Here is a 20,274-nt window from a genome sequence, read left to right as displayed (position 1 = left end):
GAGAGGTTTATCCAATCCACATCACAGCAGAACACGGCTACTTTCACTCACTCAGGTATGGCTTGTTTGGCATCCACACCCAATCCCTAGATCATTGACTCTGGAGCCTCCGATCACATGACTGGAACTCCAAGTGTGTTTTCTTCCCTATCTCATTGCTCAACATCACAATTTATCACCCTTGCTAATGGTTCCACATCCTCAATTTGTGGTGTTGGTAATGTTGACCTAGACCCTGTATCCCTATCCTCAGTTTTATATGTTCCTAAATTGCCTTTTAATCTTATGTCTGTTAGTAAGCTGACAAAATCACTTAATTGCTCCATCACTTTTTATCCTTCTATGTGTGTTTTTCAGGATCTCAAGACGGGGATGAAGATTGGAGGGCATGAAGTTGGTGGTGCCTTTTAATCTTATGTCTGTTAGTAAGCTGACAAAATCACTTAATTGCTCCATCACTTTTTATCCTTCTATGTGAGTTTTTCAGGATCTCAAGACGGGGATGAAGATTGGAGGGCATGAAGTTGGTGGACTGTATTACCTTGACGGTGGTGGAAAAACTTCAATAGCTCTCCAGTCATCCCTTTCTCCTCTCCAGTGGCACTGTCGATTTGGTCATCCGTCGCTGAAAGTTTTGAAGTTTTTGGTTCCGCCTTTGAGTCGACTTTCTGTTTTGGATTGTGAGTCATGTCAGTTTGGGAAACACCATCTTGTTCCCTTTAGTTCTAGGGTTGATAACCGTGTGTCGAGTCATTTTTCTTTGATTCACTCCAATGTTTGGGGTCCTTATAAAGTGATGTCATATAATGGATATAGATATTTTGTCATTTTTGTAGATGATTTTTCAATGATGACGTGGCTCTATCTAATGAAAGAAAGAAGTGAATTGTTTACCATTTTTTAGAAATTTTATGTTGAGATCCGTAATCAATTTGGTATGCACATTAAAGTTTTCCGTTCTGATAATGGTCGTGAATATTTATCCTTATCATTTCAAGAATACCTAGACCAACACATCATTATACATCAGACCTCACGTACCTATACCCCACAACAAAATGGGGTGGCTGAGAGAAAGAATCGCCATCTCTTGGAAACAGCACGATCCCTCATGCATCACATGAATGTTCCCAAACCCTTTTGGAGTGATGTGGTGCTTACCTCTTGCTTTTTGATTAATCGGATGCCCACGTCCATCCTTGATGGTCATTCTCCGTTTACGATCTTGTTTCCAGCCTTGTCTTCGTTTCCTCTTACTCCTAGGGTATTTGGGTGCGTCTGCTTCGTCCATAACCTGGGTTCCGGGAACGACAACTTCGATGCCCGTTCTCTCAAGTGCATTTTCCTTGGCTATTCTCGGACCTAGAAAGGGTATAAGTTTTACCATCCTAGTTCTCGACAGTCCTTTGTGTGTGCTGATGTCACCTTCTTTGAGTCTACTCTGTTCTTTTTGGGGTTCGGTGATGCTTTTTCCTTCTCGTCACCTCCTCTTCCACTTCTCGTTGTCGACCCTCTTCCCCTTGTTTCAGTCGTGACCAAATCCTTGCCTCCAGTGCCACCACCTGTTGAACACCCACCTCTCTATCACGTGTATACACATCGCCCACGTGTACCAGCTCCTACTCCTCCAGCTACATCACCGTCGACAGATCGGGCTTCAGACCCGAACCCAGCATCTGAGCTTGATCTTCCCATTGCCTTGTGGAAAGGTAAACGCACTTGCACCCTTCATCCTATTTCTAATTATATTTCACTTACCCACCTCTCTGCCTCCCATCACTAGTTTGTCACCTTGTTATCATCAGTTGTTGTCCCTAAGGATGTCTAGGAAGCCCTTGCCTCTCTAGGGTGGTGCCATGCGATGGAAGAAGAACTTTCAGCCCTTCATCATAATCATACATGGGATGTCACCGTTCTTCCTCCTGGGAAGCAAGTTGTTGGTTGCAAATGGGTTTATACAGTTAAGTATATGCTTGATGGTAGTGTTAAACGCCTGAAAGTGCGATTGGTTGCAAAAGGGTACTCCCAAACCTATGGTATTGACTAGACAGAGACCTTCTCACTAGTTGCTAAGATAGGGTCAGTTCGTGTTGTGATATCTCTTGCAGCTATGTATGAGTGACCGCTATATCAGCTTGATATCAAGAATGCCTTTTTGCATGGTGACCTATTCGAGGAGGTCTACATGGAGCAACCTCCAGGGTTTGTTGCTCAGGGGGAGGATGGTAAGGTGTGCAGACTAAGAAAGGCTATATATGGACTTAAATAGTCTCCTCGAGCATGGTTTGGTAGGTTCAGTGAGGTGGTAAAGAAGTTTGGTATGAAACAGTGCCAAGTTGATCATTCTGTATTCAGTCATGACTCTCCGGGAGGAAAAATACTATTGGTGGTGTATGTAGATGATATTGTTGTTACCGGGAATGATAACATGGGTATTGATAGGCTGAAGACTTAAGTACAGGATCATTTTCAGACAAAGGATCTTGGTAAACTGAAATGTTTCTTGGGGATAGAGGTAGCGAGATCTAAGTATGGTATTAATCTGTGCCAGAGGAAATATGTGCTTGATTTGCTGGAAGAAATAGGCTTGTTGGGTGCTAAACCAACTGAAACACCTATGGACACAAATATTAGGTTAAGCATGATATGGATGAAGTGTTTGAAGACCCTGGCAGACACAGACGACTTGTAGGTTTGTAATTGGTCGCACTCTATACCTACACTTAGTGATAATCTTCCATCACAAAAATCTGAACCTTATTCTCAGGAATTTCTGTAAAATATGTGGAATCAGCAATTACCTATTCTTGCTTGTAAGTCATAACTAATTATTCCCCCCTTCAGCAAAATCATTATCTTGTTATCAGCCACTATCAAACCAAAACCACAACTGCTGCCATTTTGTGATAAGGAAAACTGAGTTACCATCAGCATCATGCTCAGCTGAGACAAAAATTTTAGATTCCGAGTATACATGACCAATTTACCCAAGTCTAGATCAACTACCAATTTCCGGAATGCTGATAAAAAAAAACTACTAATTTCTGGAAACATTATGGCCATTCTAAATCCATGAAAAAGAGTCATCTATTATAAATACATTGAAACAACCAATCAAGAATCTATATGTAAGGAATATGGCGAGATAAACTAGACTTACATCTGGGACAATGATCTGATTAGTTTCCTCATTCTCAATCAGGGGTGCATTTGAAAAACTCTGGTTTCCTGTGCTTGTGATAAACTGAGCTTGACCAGATCTTGTTGACCCGGTGGCAGCCATCTCTACTTCTAATTTCGTCAAACAGAACTCTTCTGAGATTATGGTGAACAAAATGGAGTCAGAGAAGAAACCAAAAATAGAGAAACCCTTCCCCTTCAAGCTCAAATTAACTGAAAAGAAAATCCATAAAAGAAATCGGAAGAAACTCAACAATTGAACCAAAGAAAGCACAAAGTATGCAATTGATGAAGAAACAACAAAAATTCCAAAAACAGAATAACAACCTAAAACCACAACATTAAGAAAAACAAGAAAAGCAAAACGTTCATCTCATTACAACAGACTCGAACGAATGCGCGTCCAACCAAATCAAACCACCCATTAAAGAGATTACAGAGCCCACCAGTCCGTGAAAAAGGTCCGCGAAATTGACCTCAAACTAACGAGAATTCTCCATTACCGTGTCTCGTCGCTGCCCTTTACCAACCTCACCGGGAACTCCAGAACAGTGGCAGTCAGATAAGATCTTGGGTTCCCATGATCTCGGGCAAGCTTGTTTTACTTTATGCTATTTCTTCATTTTGTTTTCTCGATAGCAATGTGGTCTCTGCTCTCTCTGACTCAGAGTGGGGAGAAGCAGGAGAGGCCGAGAGGAAGAGGATGAGCCAGTCAAGCCGCCTTTATAGTTTACAACTTTACATGCACCGAATCAACACATGTGAGTGATGTGATATGTGGTAAGCATGATTCAGCCGATTGCATGCGCAACGGGATTAAAATAATGCGGCTCACAAATAAAATGACATTCTCTTTTTTGAATAAATCCAGATAGTACTACAACAAACGGGGTAGTGCGCCCCCAATAGTCACTAAACAAATAGAGGAAAGAGAAGGGGAAGGGAAGATAAAGTTAAAAGATATGAACTGTAATCTGGGCTTCGGGAGCAATTCAATCTGCGGTCTGGTTTGTAGATATGTCAAAAAATAAGTCTTTTTAGTAAAGGTGTTTTTCATCCTCATGCAGTTCTCGATTGTATTTTTCATGTTCTAAGGGGGTTTCGTCTTCTGGTTCAGGCACGAAATTATCAATTTTGAATCTCCCTCAATAATGATTGAAAATTGACAGAACTTTATTGTCATCTTAATGGCCTCCAGGTTGTTCATACTTCAGCTTGATTGATTGTACAACATCCAATCTTGACAACTTTAGTATCTAGGACACGACCAAGATGGTCATGGGCAATACAAGCGGTGGAAAAAGGACCATCTAAGATATGAGAGGCATTAAAATTGATTTTAATGCTATCTTGGGGCGGAGCAGTGCGGCTTCCACAACTTGGGAGGGGGATCAATGTCTACACTTTTTTCACTTTCCAAGAATTTCAAAAACGAATGCAAGGCACGATCAAGAGTTACTTGAGGTGGGCTCGCAATTTACCAAAAATTTTTTATTTTGATTTTTCCAAATAGCCCACAAAGTGAAGACTATTTTTTCTTTAATAATGGTATTTATTCTTTAATAAGATCCAAGTCCTCTTTCTCACCGCAGAAACTACAAGCTCAGTCAATTTCAAAGCCTCTTTTCCTTAAAAGCATCTTAGAATGAAGCTTATTTTGGAAGAGAAGAAAAAGAAAGGTTTTTAATTTTAGGGGCACTTTATGTTCCAAATGATGGTCAAGCCATTTTATTGAGTTATTAACCCTAAGGATTAATGAGCATTTCAACAAATAGGCCAATTTGATAGAAAAATCTCCTCAAGAATTCCCTTCCCAAATAATTTTATCTTCAAGCTGTATAGGAGAAATGAAAATGGGTTTGAGTTTTTCCAAACATCATTAGGAACAATTGCACGAACTCTGTGTTCATCCCAACACTCACCATCTAAATTAATCAAATTGATACCATAATATTTTTATTTTCATCATTTTTAATAGAAATTATTTCTGATAAAGGTTTATTAATAACTCATTTGTCGTGCCAAAAACTATTGTTCAACCATTACCAACTTGGTACCCAATACCTTTTTTCAATAGATCTCTGAAGTGGAGAATGTCTTTCCATGCCCACCTGGATTCATTTTTTTGTTTAATATCCCAAAAAGAAACATCTTTCATATATTTGTTTTTAATGAGTTTAATCCAAAGATTATTTTCTTCATTTAATATTTTTCATCCTAATTTTGCAAGGTTTACTTCATTTACCCATTGGAGATTTCTAACTCCTAAGCCTCTCCATCTTTTGGGAGTACAAATGCATCTCCATTTCATTAAATGCAAGGGATTCTTCCCTTCATTCTTTTTCCATAAAAATTCTCTTTCAGCTCTTTCCAACTCCCCTAGAGCATTATTTGGAATTTAAAAAGACTTCATGATATATTGGGGCATCATGTTTGTAGTGGAGTTAATTAATGTAAGAGTCTTCCCACTAAAGAAAAGAGTTTTTTTTTTTCCAATTTGCAAGTTTTTGGATCATTTTCTCCTTGGCAAAGGCAAAAGTATTCTTTGTAACTCTTTTGTTGATTAAAGGAGCACCAAGATGATTCTTTGGCTCCAACTCCTTGGGAATTCTAAACATCCCTGAAATCATTTTTTGAAGTTTTGGGTGAATATTCCTTGAAATAAGAACTGAAGATTGGTTGAAGTTTGGGATTTATCATGATACTTTCTCATAATTTGAGAGAATTTCCTTAATTTCCATGCATGCAGGAACTAAAGTATTGCAAAAATAATACAATCATTAGCAAATTGCATAATGGGGATCTTTGGGCCCCTTCTAGAGATTCTGCACCCGATATCTTTGGCATCAGAATCTGCTTCTTTTTCTAGATTCATTGCACAGAGCACAAAAATGTAAGGAGATAGAGGATCCCCCTACCTAATACCCCTACTAGGAATGAATTCAGCCGAAGGAGTCCCATTAATTAAAATTCTGTAAGAAAATGATTTGATGCATTCCATAACCCACGCGATCCACTTTTCATAGAAACCATACTTTTGAAGAACATTTTCAATATAATTCTATTCCAATTTGTCATAGGCTTTCTCCATATCAATCTTGCAAACCATAATTCCTAACTTACCATTCTTTTTTCTCATATAATGAATCAAGTCATGAACAATAAGCACATTATCATTAATCTACCTATTGAGAATAACAGAACTTTGAAATGGGAAGATAATGTTGTCAAGAAATGGTTTAACTCTATTGACCAGGATCTTCACAATAATTTTGTAAATGATATTACATAGGCTGATTGGCCTATAATCATTTGCACTATTTGGGTTCTTTTTCTTTGGGATCAAAGTAATGAAGGTTTAGTTTAAAATTCTACACATTTTTCCTCTATGGAAGAAAGCTTTAATAACACCACATGCAGATTCTCCAATGGCATTGCATTTAGCCCATTTGGACGTGGAGCCTTAAGATCTCCCATAGAATCGAGGGCATCACAAATTTTCTCATTTGAGACATTCTTAATAATCAAATTATTTTGATCCTCCGTGGTGCAATTATTTAAGGCATTTAAAAATTCATCTGCACCACTGATTCATTCGGACTTAAGTCTACGTTTAAAATTCTCCTTTGTTTTTTCTAATGGTCGGCATAGTGTGAAAGAATCTATTGCTTTTGTTCCCCAGTTTAATCTGGTCAATCCTAGCACGTTGCACCCAGTAGATCTCTTCGCGTTCCATAATTTTATTCAATTGTTTTTGGAGTGCATTTTCAAGATTAATGAGGCTAGGGTTATTCAAATCTTCACTGATATTCTTCTATACAATCTTTAATCTCTCCAATAGGAGATTTTTCTTTTTAAATACATCACCATATTTTTTCTTGCTCCACTCCCTTAGGTTTTTAACAAGGTTATTTCATTTTTTTTTTTTTTTATGAATTGGATGGCTTTGGAGCCATTTGCTTCGATACTCCATCCCTTATTAATAACATCCATAATACTAGGATAGAACAATAAATTGACATTTTGATCGATACCATGTATTTCCGACATTGTGACTTCAAACATTTTTGTCAGATTTAAATTTTCTATATCATTTGTGTAATTAATTATAAAAATAATTCTTAATTTATAACACTTATCTTTATGATAAATTTATAATATTTCAGATGTTTTAGTATTTTCTATATTTTTTGTTTCATTTTTTAATTTTTATTATTTAATTATCGCATCATTTGTAAACCTGTTTTACCACTATTAAAGGTTGAATTCAAGTGAGTTGTCTTGGGTTTAAATAAATAATTCTTATTTATAACACTTATTTTGATCCATCCAATTCGAGGCCGACATGCACTGAAGTTAATACATTTAGGTTGGCTCAGGCTTATGGTGAGCTAAGGTTAATCAATCAATGTACACTTAGATTTGACAAAAATGTATGCATATATGTATACATTATTCAAATATGTATGTATGTATGTATGTATGTGTTTATATATCAATATATATGTATGGTTGTGTTAGGTTTAACTACCTAAGAGCTAGGCTTAAGCTAGCCTAAAAAATAGAAAAGCCTAAACCCTTAGGCCCAAGACCAACCCAAGGAAAGAAAATCCAAGCCTAATCTATTTAATATTACAGATTGGGTATGTCCAAGGTTGTATGCCCACCCAAGTTGCAACCCGGATAGTTCACCGGGACTTAAATGCATAGTTTTCCATCATTCATAAATTATTTACTACATTTTTTTATTAATATGATAAATATATAATTTTGGAGATCGATGTACCCAAGTGTTTTCTACACAATTTTCTTAATTTTTATGTCCATCTTTTTTAACATTCTTATTATTTATTATGACAACATAGGTTGACCTATTTGACTTAAAAGGTTGAACCATTGACTCACCACTTGAATGAACAGTAAAACAGTTTTATTTTCTATGTTAGTTTTAAATTTTGTATTTCGTTTCTATTATTAATAAAAATACTTCATATAATACTTCATATTTTTTTTGTTTAATATGATAATATAATATTAAAGATATACCCACTTTTTTTCACAATTTCTTTTAATATTTTATCTTTTATTTATATTTTAAATTTTTTTTATTTAAATGTGACACCATAAGTTCACCCATTTGACGTTAATAGTTGAACTACTTAATTTCTACCTAGACAAAATAATAGTTTCGTTTCATGTTAGTTTTAAACACATAGGTTTTATATTGTTAAAATTGTTAGATATAGATTTAATTGGTAGAATTTATTGATGAAAAACAGAAACACCTTAAATAAATATTTTAACGAGAGTGAATGAGAGTTAATACCTTCAATATAGAACTTAATGAGAGGGAGTTGAGTGAACATAAAAGTAGTAATTCAAATTATATTTTCTTCCCTCACAGTCAAAGAGGTATCAAATTCAAAATAAGGGTGTTTAAGTGAAGAAAATGTCCACAAAACACATTTATTTAATATATTCTAAATATAGGATTTAATGAGAGGGAATATGGAGTTAATACCTTAAGTATAGGATTTAATGAGAGGGATTGAAATAAGCAGTTCAAATTACATGTTTACCCTCGTAATAAAGAGAGACCAAATTCTAAAATACAGTATTTTTAGTTAGAAAAGGTTTAGAATCTAGGCCTTTTTAGAGTTCAGTCCCCCTCAAAATTATTTTATTGGTTTCCCAAATGTATTAGTGCCCACAACCCCCTATAAACACCATCCACGCAAAATCGGGAATCTTTACCCTTTATCATTGACCCGAAGAACTGTGCGATCGCATGAGGAATTCTGAGGGGGACTAAACTCAAATTACCCATAGAATCTAAACCTCATTCCAGCAACAAATGAAATGGGTGTGAGATAAAGTCAAGGTAGAGACATTTGGACTTCCAAAGCATCTCCCACCCACATATGCCATTAAATCTTATAGAAAAAACATTAAAAACACTCTTCTACAAACGTTTTAAACCCTTGGACTCCCATGCATGTCTTCTCTGTTTTTTTCCTTTGTACTGAAACATATGCATTCTAGCATCTCCTCCAAGAACATCTTTCAATCAGGTTTGTTTCATTTTCTTTTTCTCGTGAAACTTTGATTTCTTTCGAACTCTCATTTTCCCATCGGTTTTCTATTTCTTTTCAGGTCCAACTTTACTTGAGCATACACGATTTAGATTGGAAGAAGCATCTCAGCATTATTTTGCATTTTCGAATTTACTTGCTCAAAGCAAGTATGTATTAAGTTTTTTTTTTTTTGTGCTTAAAAGATGTTGAGAATGACTGAAGTTGATTGGCCATGTAAAATGAATAAAAAGGCACACTACAATGGAACACAATGATGAAATGTTGAAAATTAACAAATTTAATTTCTCCTTCATTTCTCTACTTTTCTTTACAAAATGCTAAAAAATAACCAAAAACAAGGAAAATCAACTCACTAATAACAAAAAAAAAAGAGAAACAACAAAAAGAAACAATAGAAAATGAAAAAAAAAACAATCGGGTCATTGCAGGACCCATTTCAACGTTTGGGCGAAGAAGGCAACGAAAATGGATTATTGCGACCCATTTTCGATTGTTTGTCGGGTTCGCCCAAACCCAAACCGTGCTAAACACAAATCTTACAACAGAAATTACATTTATTAAATATAATTAAATTTTGGACGGTCCATGTCATCATGTTTCTCCTTTGAGAGAAGTTATTTATCTTTTTTTTTTCATTTTTTGCAATGTTCTATTTTCTTTTGTTTTAAAAATATGAAAAGTAATTATAATCATCAATAAAAGTTATACACTATTATCATGTCACCAATAAAGCTTTACACTATATCTTATATTATTAGAGAGAGAGAGAAGAGAGAAGAGAAAGAAATATTATATTATTAAAGAGAGAAAGAGAGAGAATTAAAAGTGTGTTAATAAGAAATAGAGAGAGAGAGAGAATTAAGAGTGTGTTAATGAGAGAGAAAGAAGGAGAGACACATGGGGTATTTTAGGTCTCCTATGGAATGAAATTCTCATTCAATAGAGCAATAATGCAATATGTTATTAAAGAGTGAGAGAGAGAGAGGAGAGAGAGGGAAAGAGAGAGAAAGAAAGAGAAAGAAAGGGAGAAATATTATATTATTAAAGAGGGAGAGAATTAAGAGTGTGTTAACGAGAGAGAGAGAGAGAGATATTATATTATTAGAGAGAGAGAAAGAGAATTAAAAGTGTGTTAATGAGAGAGAGAAATATTATATCATTGAAGAGAGAGAAATTAAAAGTGTGGTAATGATAAAGAGGGAGAGAGAAAGAGAGATGTTACATTATTAAAGAGAGAGAATTAAGAGTGTGTTAATGAGAGAGGGAGATAGGGTATTTTATGTCCCCTAGGAAAAGAAATTATCATTCAAAAGAGCAATAATGCAATATGTTATTAAAGAGAAAGAGAGAGGAGAGAGAGAGAGAGAGAGAGAGAGAGAGAAATATTACATTATTAGAGAGAAAGAAAGAGAAACCTTGGGTATTTTAGGTCCCATAGGGAATGAAATCCTCATACAAGATAGCAATAATGCAATATGTTATTAGAGAAAGAGAAAGTGGGAGGGGGGGACGTTTGGGTATTTTAGGCCCCTCTAGAGAATGAAATTCCCATTCCAGTCTCGGTTTCTCTTGTATAGCATAATGATCCAACAACCCTTTTTCAGCTTTGATCTACTTATCTTCCATAAACCTTTGAAGACTAGATGAGCAGTATTGTGAAGAACCTAAACCTGCAAAAATTAGAATTATTGAACTATTAGAAATTACCTATAACCTTTGGCTAGAACCCATAAACTACAGCCTCCTTGGAAAGATTACTTAGCTAGAACCCAAGTTGCTTAGGCTAGTTACCTAATTGTTCTACCAAGGCTAGAACCCTTGAACCTAGGGCGAAGTCACGTTTAGGCTGTAAAATTTGTGAAGAAAAGCCATTGAAGTAGACTGCCTGTTGACGGTGAAGTGGAAGGATAAGATGATGAGACTGTTTAGGTCAGGATCTAATAGTGAAAATAGTATTGAAGAATGCAGTACAAGTTCTTCCCTTACTAAGTCTATGTTAATAAAGAATATGGAAGAAGAAAATTATGCAAATATAGAAAAATCTCTCCAGAATTGGACCATTCCAAAAGTAGCACCATTCTGAAAACAAACGTTAACATAAGAATTGTAAAGAGAACAATCGCCTTAGGCAACGGGTCAAAAATTTTCTATCTTATAGACAAAAAGACGATAGAAACCTATAAGAGAAAACTTGATTGCAATTTAGTCCAATTTGGCTTAATACAGATAGCCATAAAAATCCTTAACAAGACTAGGTCTTCAGACAACAGCTTTAGCCTATTTAAGAGACTAGGCATAATAGATTTAGTGACTCTTTAATAGGAGTAATAGAAGGAAGCCTCCATCAAAGTCCCATATACTTTAATCATACCTTCTTTAATTTTACAGTTTCAATAACTAATCTAGGGTTGCACAAAGCCATAACCTTAAGGCTACAAACTCAAGGTTCCAATATGAAACCAAGATCCAAAAATGTAGCGTTAGTTTACAAGATCTATTACAAGACCATGAATACCACTTGTCCTTATACTAGGATTACTGGAATAAAGGGAATGCCCACATTATCCAGACCAACGCTAGGAATAATGTTACTATTCCTAGGCAAATCATATGGAAAGACATAAAGTCGCCAAATAGTTGGTTGATACCTTATGCAAAATCCCCTAGACTAGTAGAGTCTACTGAATTAACATTTGTATTTAGTGAAATGAAGGATCTGTTGAACTTAGGTTCAAGAGAGCGTCAACTTCATACAGGCTAGCGTATGCTAAACCATTGGAAGTAAGATCTTATTTTAAAAAGATCGATGGATTTATCAACATCACCTCTTCCTCGTGGCATTATTTACACTACATATGAAACACTAGTAGCCAATATACCACCAATGGATTATCACACAACCCAAATGGCTACTCCTTCAGTAAAATCGTATGAGCCAACTGAGGCAGATTTCGAAATAAATGTTTTAGAAATCAAAGAAGAATTCTATATACACAAAGACCTTATTAAGTTAGGTTTTAAATCACAAAAATAAGAAAAAATACTTTTTTGAGAATTTCTCTAAAAATGAGAGAGATCGTACTAAAGAACTCTAGTACAAAGATATGATAAAATTAAAACAAAATATTCCTTTTTGGGACTGGTTTGTGAAACAAAAACAGTTCAGAAATATAAAAAACCCCTAGAAGTAGAAGAGCTAGATCTTTGTGTCACTAGAAGGGCGTGACAGCTCGTGTCATGCCACTTGTGGCCCACGTGTCGCATCGCCTAGCCCGCGGCACGGCACGGCCCATGGGGCCCATAGGGGGCCGAGCGCAGCTGACCTAGAGCATAAATGTTATAATATACATATATATATATATATATATATATATATATATATTAAAATTAGTTTGTCCACATCAGCATGTATTTCCTTTGAGAGAAGCTATTTATCTATTTTTTCCATTTTTACTTATTTTCTTTGGTTTTAAAAATATAAAATGATAATCATTTTTTATCTTGATTGGATTAAAAAAGTTACACACTATTAGAGAGAGACCATTGGGTTTTCCAAGGCCTTTGATTTTAATGCATGTTATTGTTACATTTACAAAAGGCATTTAAGAGAGAGAGAGAGAGAGAGAGAGAGAGAGACTCTTTGGGTTTTCAAATGCCTCTTATTTTAATGCATGTTATTATTACATTTATATTTCCTAATAGTAATTGATATTATTAATATATATATATATTATTTATTATATATAACATAAGTGCTTATATATGTAATAGTATCAGGCCGGACGTATTTGAGAAAGCCCAAGCTTGAGCCCATGGGCCTAAAATTTTGTCCAAACCTAAAAAATAACAGGTCAAGTCGGGTTGGGCCGTTGGGCTACCTGGCCCATGAATATGTCTAATTGTATATATAAACAATTGTATACATCAAAAATCATATGAAATAAAAATTTAAACTTCTTTTTCATTCTTTTTTCTAAAAATGGACCTCTCATAGCTTGGCCCGGTCCGTGGCTTAACTTGGCCCAAGGCTTGGCCCAATATGACCCAATTTACACCTCTACTTGAACCCGCTCAATACAAGGGATGGGGCGGGGAAATTCAAGGATTCTCTATCCTTGATGACGAGTGGGATGCCTTGCCCCTGAACTCGCTCGACATTGAGGAGTGGTTGCCTTGCCTTGAACCCACCTGACATTAGGAACGGGGCGGGGAAATTCAAGGATTCTCTATCCTTGATGACGAATGGGATGCCTTGCCCCTGAACTCGCTCGACATTGAGGAGTGGTTGCCTTGCCTTGAACCCACCTGACACTAGGAATGGGGCGGGGATGGGGTAGAGTGTCTTGACTATGGAGCAAGGACAGGGATGGGGTGTCCTGCCCTGAACCCACCTGACAATGGGGACGGGGCGGATATGGGGTAGAGTGTCTTGACTATGGGGCAAGGAAAGGGATGGGGTGCCCCACCTTGAATCCACTCTGTTATCATTCCTATATAATTGTTAATTATTAATGAAATTAATAAAAATGTTAGCTTTTATAATTATTTTTGTTTATTTAAAGTTAATAAAAATTTTATTTAAAAATAATAAAAATTATTAAAATTACTATAAGTTATTAATAAAACTAAATTTATTAAAAAATATTTATTCATATTAAATTAACAATAATTATTTTTTGTAAATCAACATTAAATGAAAATAAAAATATTAAAATTTTAGATATTAATAATAATTTTGAATACTTTTAGTTAATTAACAACAATTTTTTATTAATAATTTAATATAAAATAATAGTAAATAAAATATTTTTTTTATTTTAGTTAATTTGGCACTCAAGATTTTGTTACCCACAAATTATTCACACATTCCTACCCAAAAACACCACCACCATGTATCGGAAGATCTCCTCATGAATAATACTGAAACATTCCCATTTTCCAATACTAGTTGTGATGTCCCGTGGGTAGAAATTAATGTATGAACAACTCATGGGTATGGATTCGAGCCACTCTTTTGGGGACCATCTGCGACGACTCTACGATAGTATAATAAATGGCTTGCCTCACATGGGTATTCTGCGTCATTCCTCACAAAATCGTCTTCACAAATTGTGTGCATTGAAAATATCTTCCTATAAATAAAAATAAAGATATTGGCAATCGCCGTTACATACTTTTTTAAAGTATGCTAGTTCAGTCCATCTTTTCCTTAAGTATACAAATACTAAGTATGAAAATATTCAAGGCTAAAAAAGGCAAGTGTGCAATAATAGCACACCAGCACCGGAAGATGTGTTGGTAAAAGTGGGACCCGTTTATGATTTCAGTGGAACATGGAAGCATGCGCTGGGCATACGCGTGGAATAGAATAAATCCTCGTACGCGTTTGCGACAAGGAAGGAAAGACACGCGCGTGTTTGACCGGGACGAGAGTGACTTTTTGGAAAGTGGAAATCCGGATTCTCTAAGGAATGGACTACGAAGATGGATGGAGTATGGAGAGGGACGTGTGTCTGCTGACCGAGTTTTATTTGAGTGGATGGGAAGAAGTGGACAACCAACGGTCCTTATTGCACTGCCGTGCATGATAAAAAAGATTAAAGAATGTTTCATTTTGATATGGTGCCCAACTTTTTTTTTTTTTTTTGTTTTTTTTCATAAGGGGCTAATTTCGAATCTATAGAGATATGGTAAAAGTTCTTTTTTGTTTCTCTAGTTTCATTTCAAGATAAACTATAGAGATATGTTAAAAAGCATGCAGTATTCTCAAATTTATTTTATCTATGTATTCTCGTAAACTTTGTTTGATGCTTGTAAATTTAGGTTATTATTTTATTTGATATTTTTTATATATAAATTTGATATTTAAATTAAGAGATTAAATTAAGGTTTTTTTTAAATAACAATTTACTTTATAGATTCTATAATATCTATTAAAATGAACTTATATATATATATATATATTTTTTTTATTTCTAGTGGAGGTAATTATCGTTTAAAGCCCTTTTTTTTACTTTAATATATCCATAAACCTATAATAAACGAAAGAGTTCCACGACCTCTATATGTTCAAATTTCCATTTTATCCTTCTAATTTGTTAATTCGTTGATAGGTCAAATTTTGTATCTTCAAAATGCCCTTGTTCTTTATCTAATTTTTATTCAATATATCTTTTGTTTACTTCCCAATTAGTTAGGACTTTCGTGTATCCATAATACCCTTCTATTTACTAATTTTTCATGTTATCCTTATAACCTATTAATTCATTAATAGGTTTGTGTTTAAACCTTTATATTTTTACAACATATTTCCTTTATTTATATAATTTCTTATTTTATCCTTGTTTCTTGTTTTGGTCCCAATTCTAAACTTTTATACATTTAAAATACCCTTATTATTTGCATAATTTCTTAATTGTATCCTTAACTCTTATTCCTTTGTAAGTAATAACATTAGTCAATGATCAAACTACCACCCAACATTTTGATCCATTTATTTTCCTTTCTCCATTATCTCCTCTTATACATACAAATGCATGTGCTACTCTCTCTTTTTTGCATGTGCCGAGCAACTAGTATAAAGGAGAGAGTTTCATGAAGTTATTCCACTAATACTAGGGGTGCTCATAGAAAACCAAAGCGAATCAAGAAAACCAAACCAAAGAGTTTAGTTAACCAAATCGAACAATATATGTATTTATATGATTATTATATATATGTATATATTTAGTATAATATACATATTTATAATATGTTGAAACCTGTGGTATCGGTTTATTTCGATTTGTGGATATGGAAAAATTGGTAGGACTGGTCCAGTTCAAAGAAACCCTTATTGTTTGGTGATGCAGAACGGAAACGAAACACGTGAGAAAGGCTTCAAAGAAAAGAGAAAAAGTCAAATTTTAGGAAGAAGAATTCTTCACTAAATAATTGAGAGAAAACTGATAACAAGAAAACTACCTTAGCCTTCCCCTATCTACTCTTTATATAGGCATACACCCTTATGTCTCCTAATCCTAATCTGAAAATACTTCATAATAGAATCCTACTAAAACTCCTTAAAAATAAAATCCTAATCTAAGAAAACATTCCAAAATAGAGTCTTACTAAAATCCTTCAAAAGGAAAGTTCTAATTGAATATAAATTCAAAATAATGCTATCTTGGTAAAAATGAACTAAGATGGAAACTTTGAGATGGCGCCAACTTGATAAAACTGTACTAAGATAGAATTCCTATGATGATGCTATATCGGTACTATTTACTAAGATGGGTCAATGGTGTCATTTCTGTTTCTTATGTGTCTTGGAATCGTCCCAACTTGCATAGAACTTATCGGCATTCTCCAGTACTTTATCATCCTCCCCGAGTTGGGGAGAATCCCTCCTCGGATTCAAATCATCATCTGATTGAACACCAACATAAGATACCAAGTGTTTGAAATTGAAAACATCATGGATATGTGTATGGCTGGGTAGCTTTAGTCTATACGCATTCTCATTGATGACTTTGACTATCTCGCATGGTCTAGCCTTCCCTGGCGCTAGTTTTCCACGTTGCCCAATCGGTAGGCAGTCCTCTATTAAAATGGCCCAAACATAGTCTCCCATATCAAATACTACTTTCCTCCATTTTCCATCAACATATTGTTTATACTTAGCATTGGCTACCTCTAGCTTGTTGTGGACTTCTTCTTGGAGGTTCTTAAGTTTTTGTACCATATCATCAGCCTTGTCATGAATTAAGCCTGCCCAACTAGTAGCAAGGTCAAGGACGCTACGAGGGTTTTGGAGGATACAATCATAAGACCTTAAGAAAGTTCTTAGTAGGGAAAATTAGGAGATAGTGTAGTAAAAAAATGATAAAAATAAAGATGAATCATAAAACCAAGATTTTTTTAAGAGAATAAACTTTCATAAATCTTTAAACCTTAAACACACATGCAAATCACGTACCCCATGCAAAGCATAACTAACCTCTAAGTAGACCCGAGGGCATTTTTGGATTTTAAAAAACTCTAGACCTCTAGGATCCGAAACCATAGGTACGTATAACCCAAAATTCTAGATTCGGTAACACCAAGATCATCCAAATCCGACACCATCCACCCCTTCATCTTAAGATCCAAAGCCAGAATTGATTCTAATCCTCCAATCAAGACATTTCAATCCAAAATCTCGTTTTATTCAAGATATAAATCCAACACCATAAGCACGTAGAGCCCAAAACTCCAAATTCGACAACACCAAGATCACCAAAATCCGACATCATTTACCCCTTCATCTTAAGACTCAAAGCCATAATTGATTTCGATCGTCCAATTGAGATTATTTCAATCCTGAACCTCATCTTACATCAAGTTAGAAATCCAACAACATAAGTACCTTGAGCCCAAAATTCCAAACCCGATGAACCAAGATCACCCAAAATTGGCATCGTTTATGACATCTTAAGACACAAAGCCGAAACCAATTATAATCATCCAATTGGGACATTTCGGTTCTAAACCCCATCTCACATCAAGTACGAAATCCAACACCTTAGGCACGTAGAGCCCAAAATTCCAGATCCGATGACACTAATATCACCCAAATCCAACACCATTTACCCCTTCATCTTAAGTTCCAAAGTCAAAATTAATTCCAATTGTCTAGTCGAGATCATTTCAATCCTAAACCTCACCTGACATCAAGTCAGAATCCCAACACCATAGGCACATAAATCCCAAGTTTCCAAATCCAACAACACCAATATCACCAAAACCGACACCATTTACCTTTTCATCTTAAGACCCAAAGCCACAATCAATTCTTATCGTCCCAAATAGGGATGTCAATGGTATTCAAAAATTCGATTCCGAATTCAAGATTTGATATAATCAAATCGGATTCAAATCATTTAAATGTCTAATCGGTCAAATTCAGATATCCTATTCATACCAAATAGTTAATTGGATTCGAATTCATATATGACCAGATTCGATTCGATAAATATCTAAATTCGATCAATTATTTAATTCTTATATACAATATATAAAATATTTAAATGTTTTATATAATTTACATATATGATAATTAAATTATATAAACAAGTTATATATTTATATACTTTATATAAATAAAATAATTATTAATCAAATAGAATATTTGAATATTTAATAGAAGTTGAATTCAAATATTAATTTCCAATATCTGTTAAATATCAAATCAAATTCGGATATTGTCTGATTTGAATCCAATTCGATCTATTTACACCCCTAATCCTAGAATCATTTCCATCCTGAATCTCATCTCACATTAAGTCAGAAATCCAACACCATAGACATCTTGAGCCCAAAATTCTAAATCCGATGACATTAAGATCACACAAACTCAACACAGTCTACCCTTTCATCTTAGGACCCGAATCTAGAGCCAATTCCGATCATCCAATTGGGACCATTTTTATCCAAAAGCTTATCTCACTTCAAAATAGAAATCAAACACTATAGCTATATAGATCCCAAAATTACAAATCTGATGACACCAAGATCACCAAAATTCAACATTGTTTATGCCTTCATCTAAGACCCAAAGTTAAAACTGATTCTAATCAGGACAACTTTTTATCCTAAACCATATCGAATAGAAAATAAAATAAAAAATCCAGCCCTATAGATGCATAGAGCTCAAAATTCCATGTCCAACGATATCTAGATTGTCCAATTTTGACACTATTAACCCCACCATCTTGAGACCAAAAGTTAAACTTGATTCAAACCCTTCGTTCGGAATCCTCTTTACTACACCTTCGAACCTAAAGACCCACACAACCAGATATTTCTCCCAACCTCCATAACTATCTTAAGATTTAAAATTTAGCCAACTAAAGAGTTTTTATTTGATCAAGCCAATCATCTAAACTTGGAATGTTCAATTTAGGAAAATTTGTAAAACGTTCCTCTTATTGTCTTGACTGATTGAGAAGATCTCTCACAAAAAAGTCATGCAATCCCTTTGTCACCTTTAATCTCCCTCCAAAAACATTCTATAAATACCCAAACTCAAATCTCAATCCTCAATTCCCTTCTAGAATCCTCCCCGAAACTCTATAAATACCCATAATCTCTCACAAATAAGGACACACATTCTAACCTAAAGGGAGAAAACTCTACACCTATTAGGCTAGACAACACCCCCCTTCATGCCCAACCCATGCTCCATCCTCCTTCTCCCATGCCCTAGATTAGAGATAGTGTGTGTTTGGTTCCATGAGTATTTATTAAAAAAATGTTGCCACATCTACGCCAACTAGGCGTGGGTGTTTATTGAGGGTTGAACCATGGTTTAGTTCACAATTTTATTGAAAAAACGATAAGAAACTAAAATCATAGATTTGTGTGCCTAGAGCCATTGGGGGTTGCATCAAATTCTCGTTTCCCCCAACGACATGGCCTTTCCTGAAACCTCTTGCTGCTGTAGCACTGATGTGGATACTGACGTGGTGGTTCGAGTAAGTTGATCCCATTTATCCCATGCGAAGAGAACCTTGAGACCTACTGCCATTGTTTGAGAATTGCCAAGACCACCGTCAACCTGAAGCCTTGTACTATTTCGTTGTCACCGATATTCATGTTTTCTTATTGTTTTCACAAATCTACTACCTTCACGCAAGTCTCCTCCATGAACAGACCTTCTAGGCTCTTCTTCCCGCCGTCGATGACCCTCGGTGTTGTTTTCGTACCTAAATCGAAGGTACATTTGCTAATTGGAGGTTACCTACCAGTTGTGTTTTTTTATTATGAAAATACATTTTCATTTGCCAATTGGATGTTGATTCATTTTCTCTTTTTTCCAAATCTCTATTTAGAGTTCTTTTTTTTTTTCCAAATCTAGTGTTGGATGCATTTTTTTTCCAGATCTCTATTTACTTTTTGCTTTACATTCTTCATGTTTGAAGAAAATCCTACCTTTTTTTTTGGTTTGAGAACTGGTGTCAAAATGGAGGTGAGTGAATAG

General features: G+C 35.0%; 1 protein-coding gene across 2 annotated transcripts in view; it reads right to left on the bottom strand.

The window, feature by feature from the left end:
• Positions 1–4,337, bottom strand: part of LOC148846075 (metal transporter Nramp1-like) — a 66,535-nt gene extending 62,198 nt beyond the window's left edge. Inside the window, exons 1-2 of one of the 2 annotated variants that reach the window (XM_088955388.1) lie at positions 3,627–4,337; positions 3,161–3,315 (exon numbers count right to left, since the gene is read on the bottom strand). In XM_088955388.1, coding sequence (XP_088811514.1) covers positions 3,161–3,283 — 123 coding nt within the window. In that variant the 5' untranslated portion in view covers positions 3,284–3,315; positions 3,627–4,337. The remainder of the gene's footprint in view (positions 1–3,160; positions 3,316–3,626) is intronic. The other variant, XM_088955389.1, reaches the window with a different exon arrangement.
• Between the last annotated feature and the right edge of the window lie 15,937 nt (positions 4,338–20,274).

The sequence above is a fragment of the Nelumbo lutea genome, chromosome 7 (genome assembly GCF_056320005.1).
Source record: "Nelumbo lutea isolate HS-2025 chromosome 7, American lotus-T2T, whole genome shotgun sequence".
Classification (NCBI taxonomy): Eukaryota; Viridiplantae; Streptophyta; class Magnoliopsida; order Proteales; family Nelumbonaceae; genus Nelumbo; species Nelumbo lutea.
This window is presented reverse-complemented; position numbering and strand designations above follow the sequence as displayed.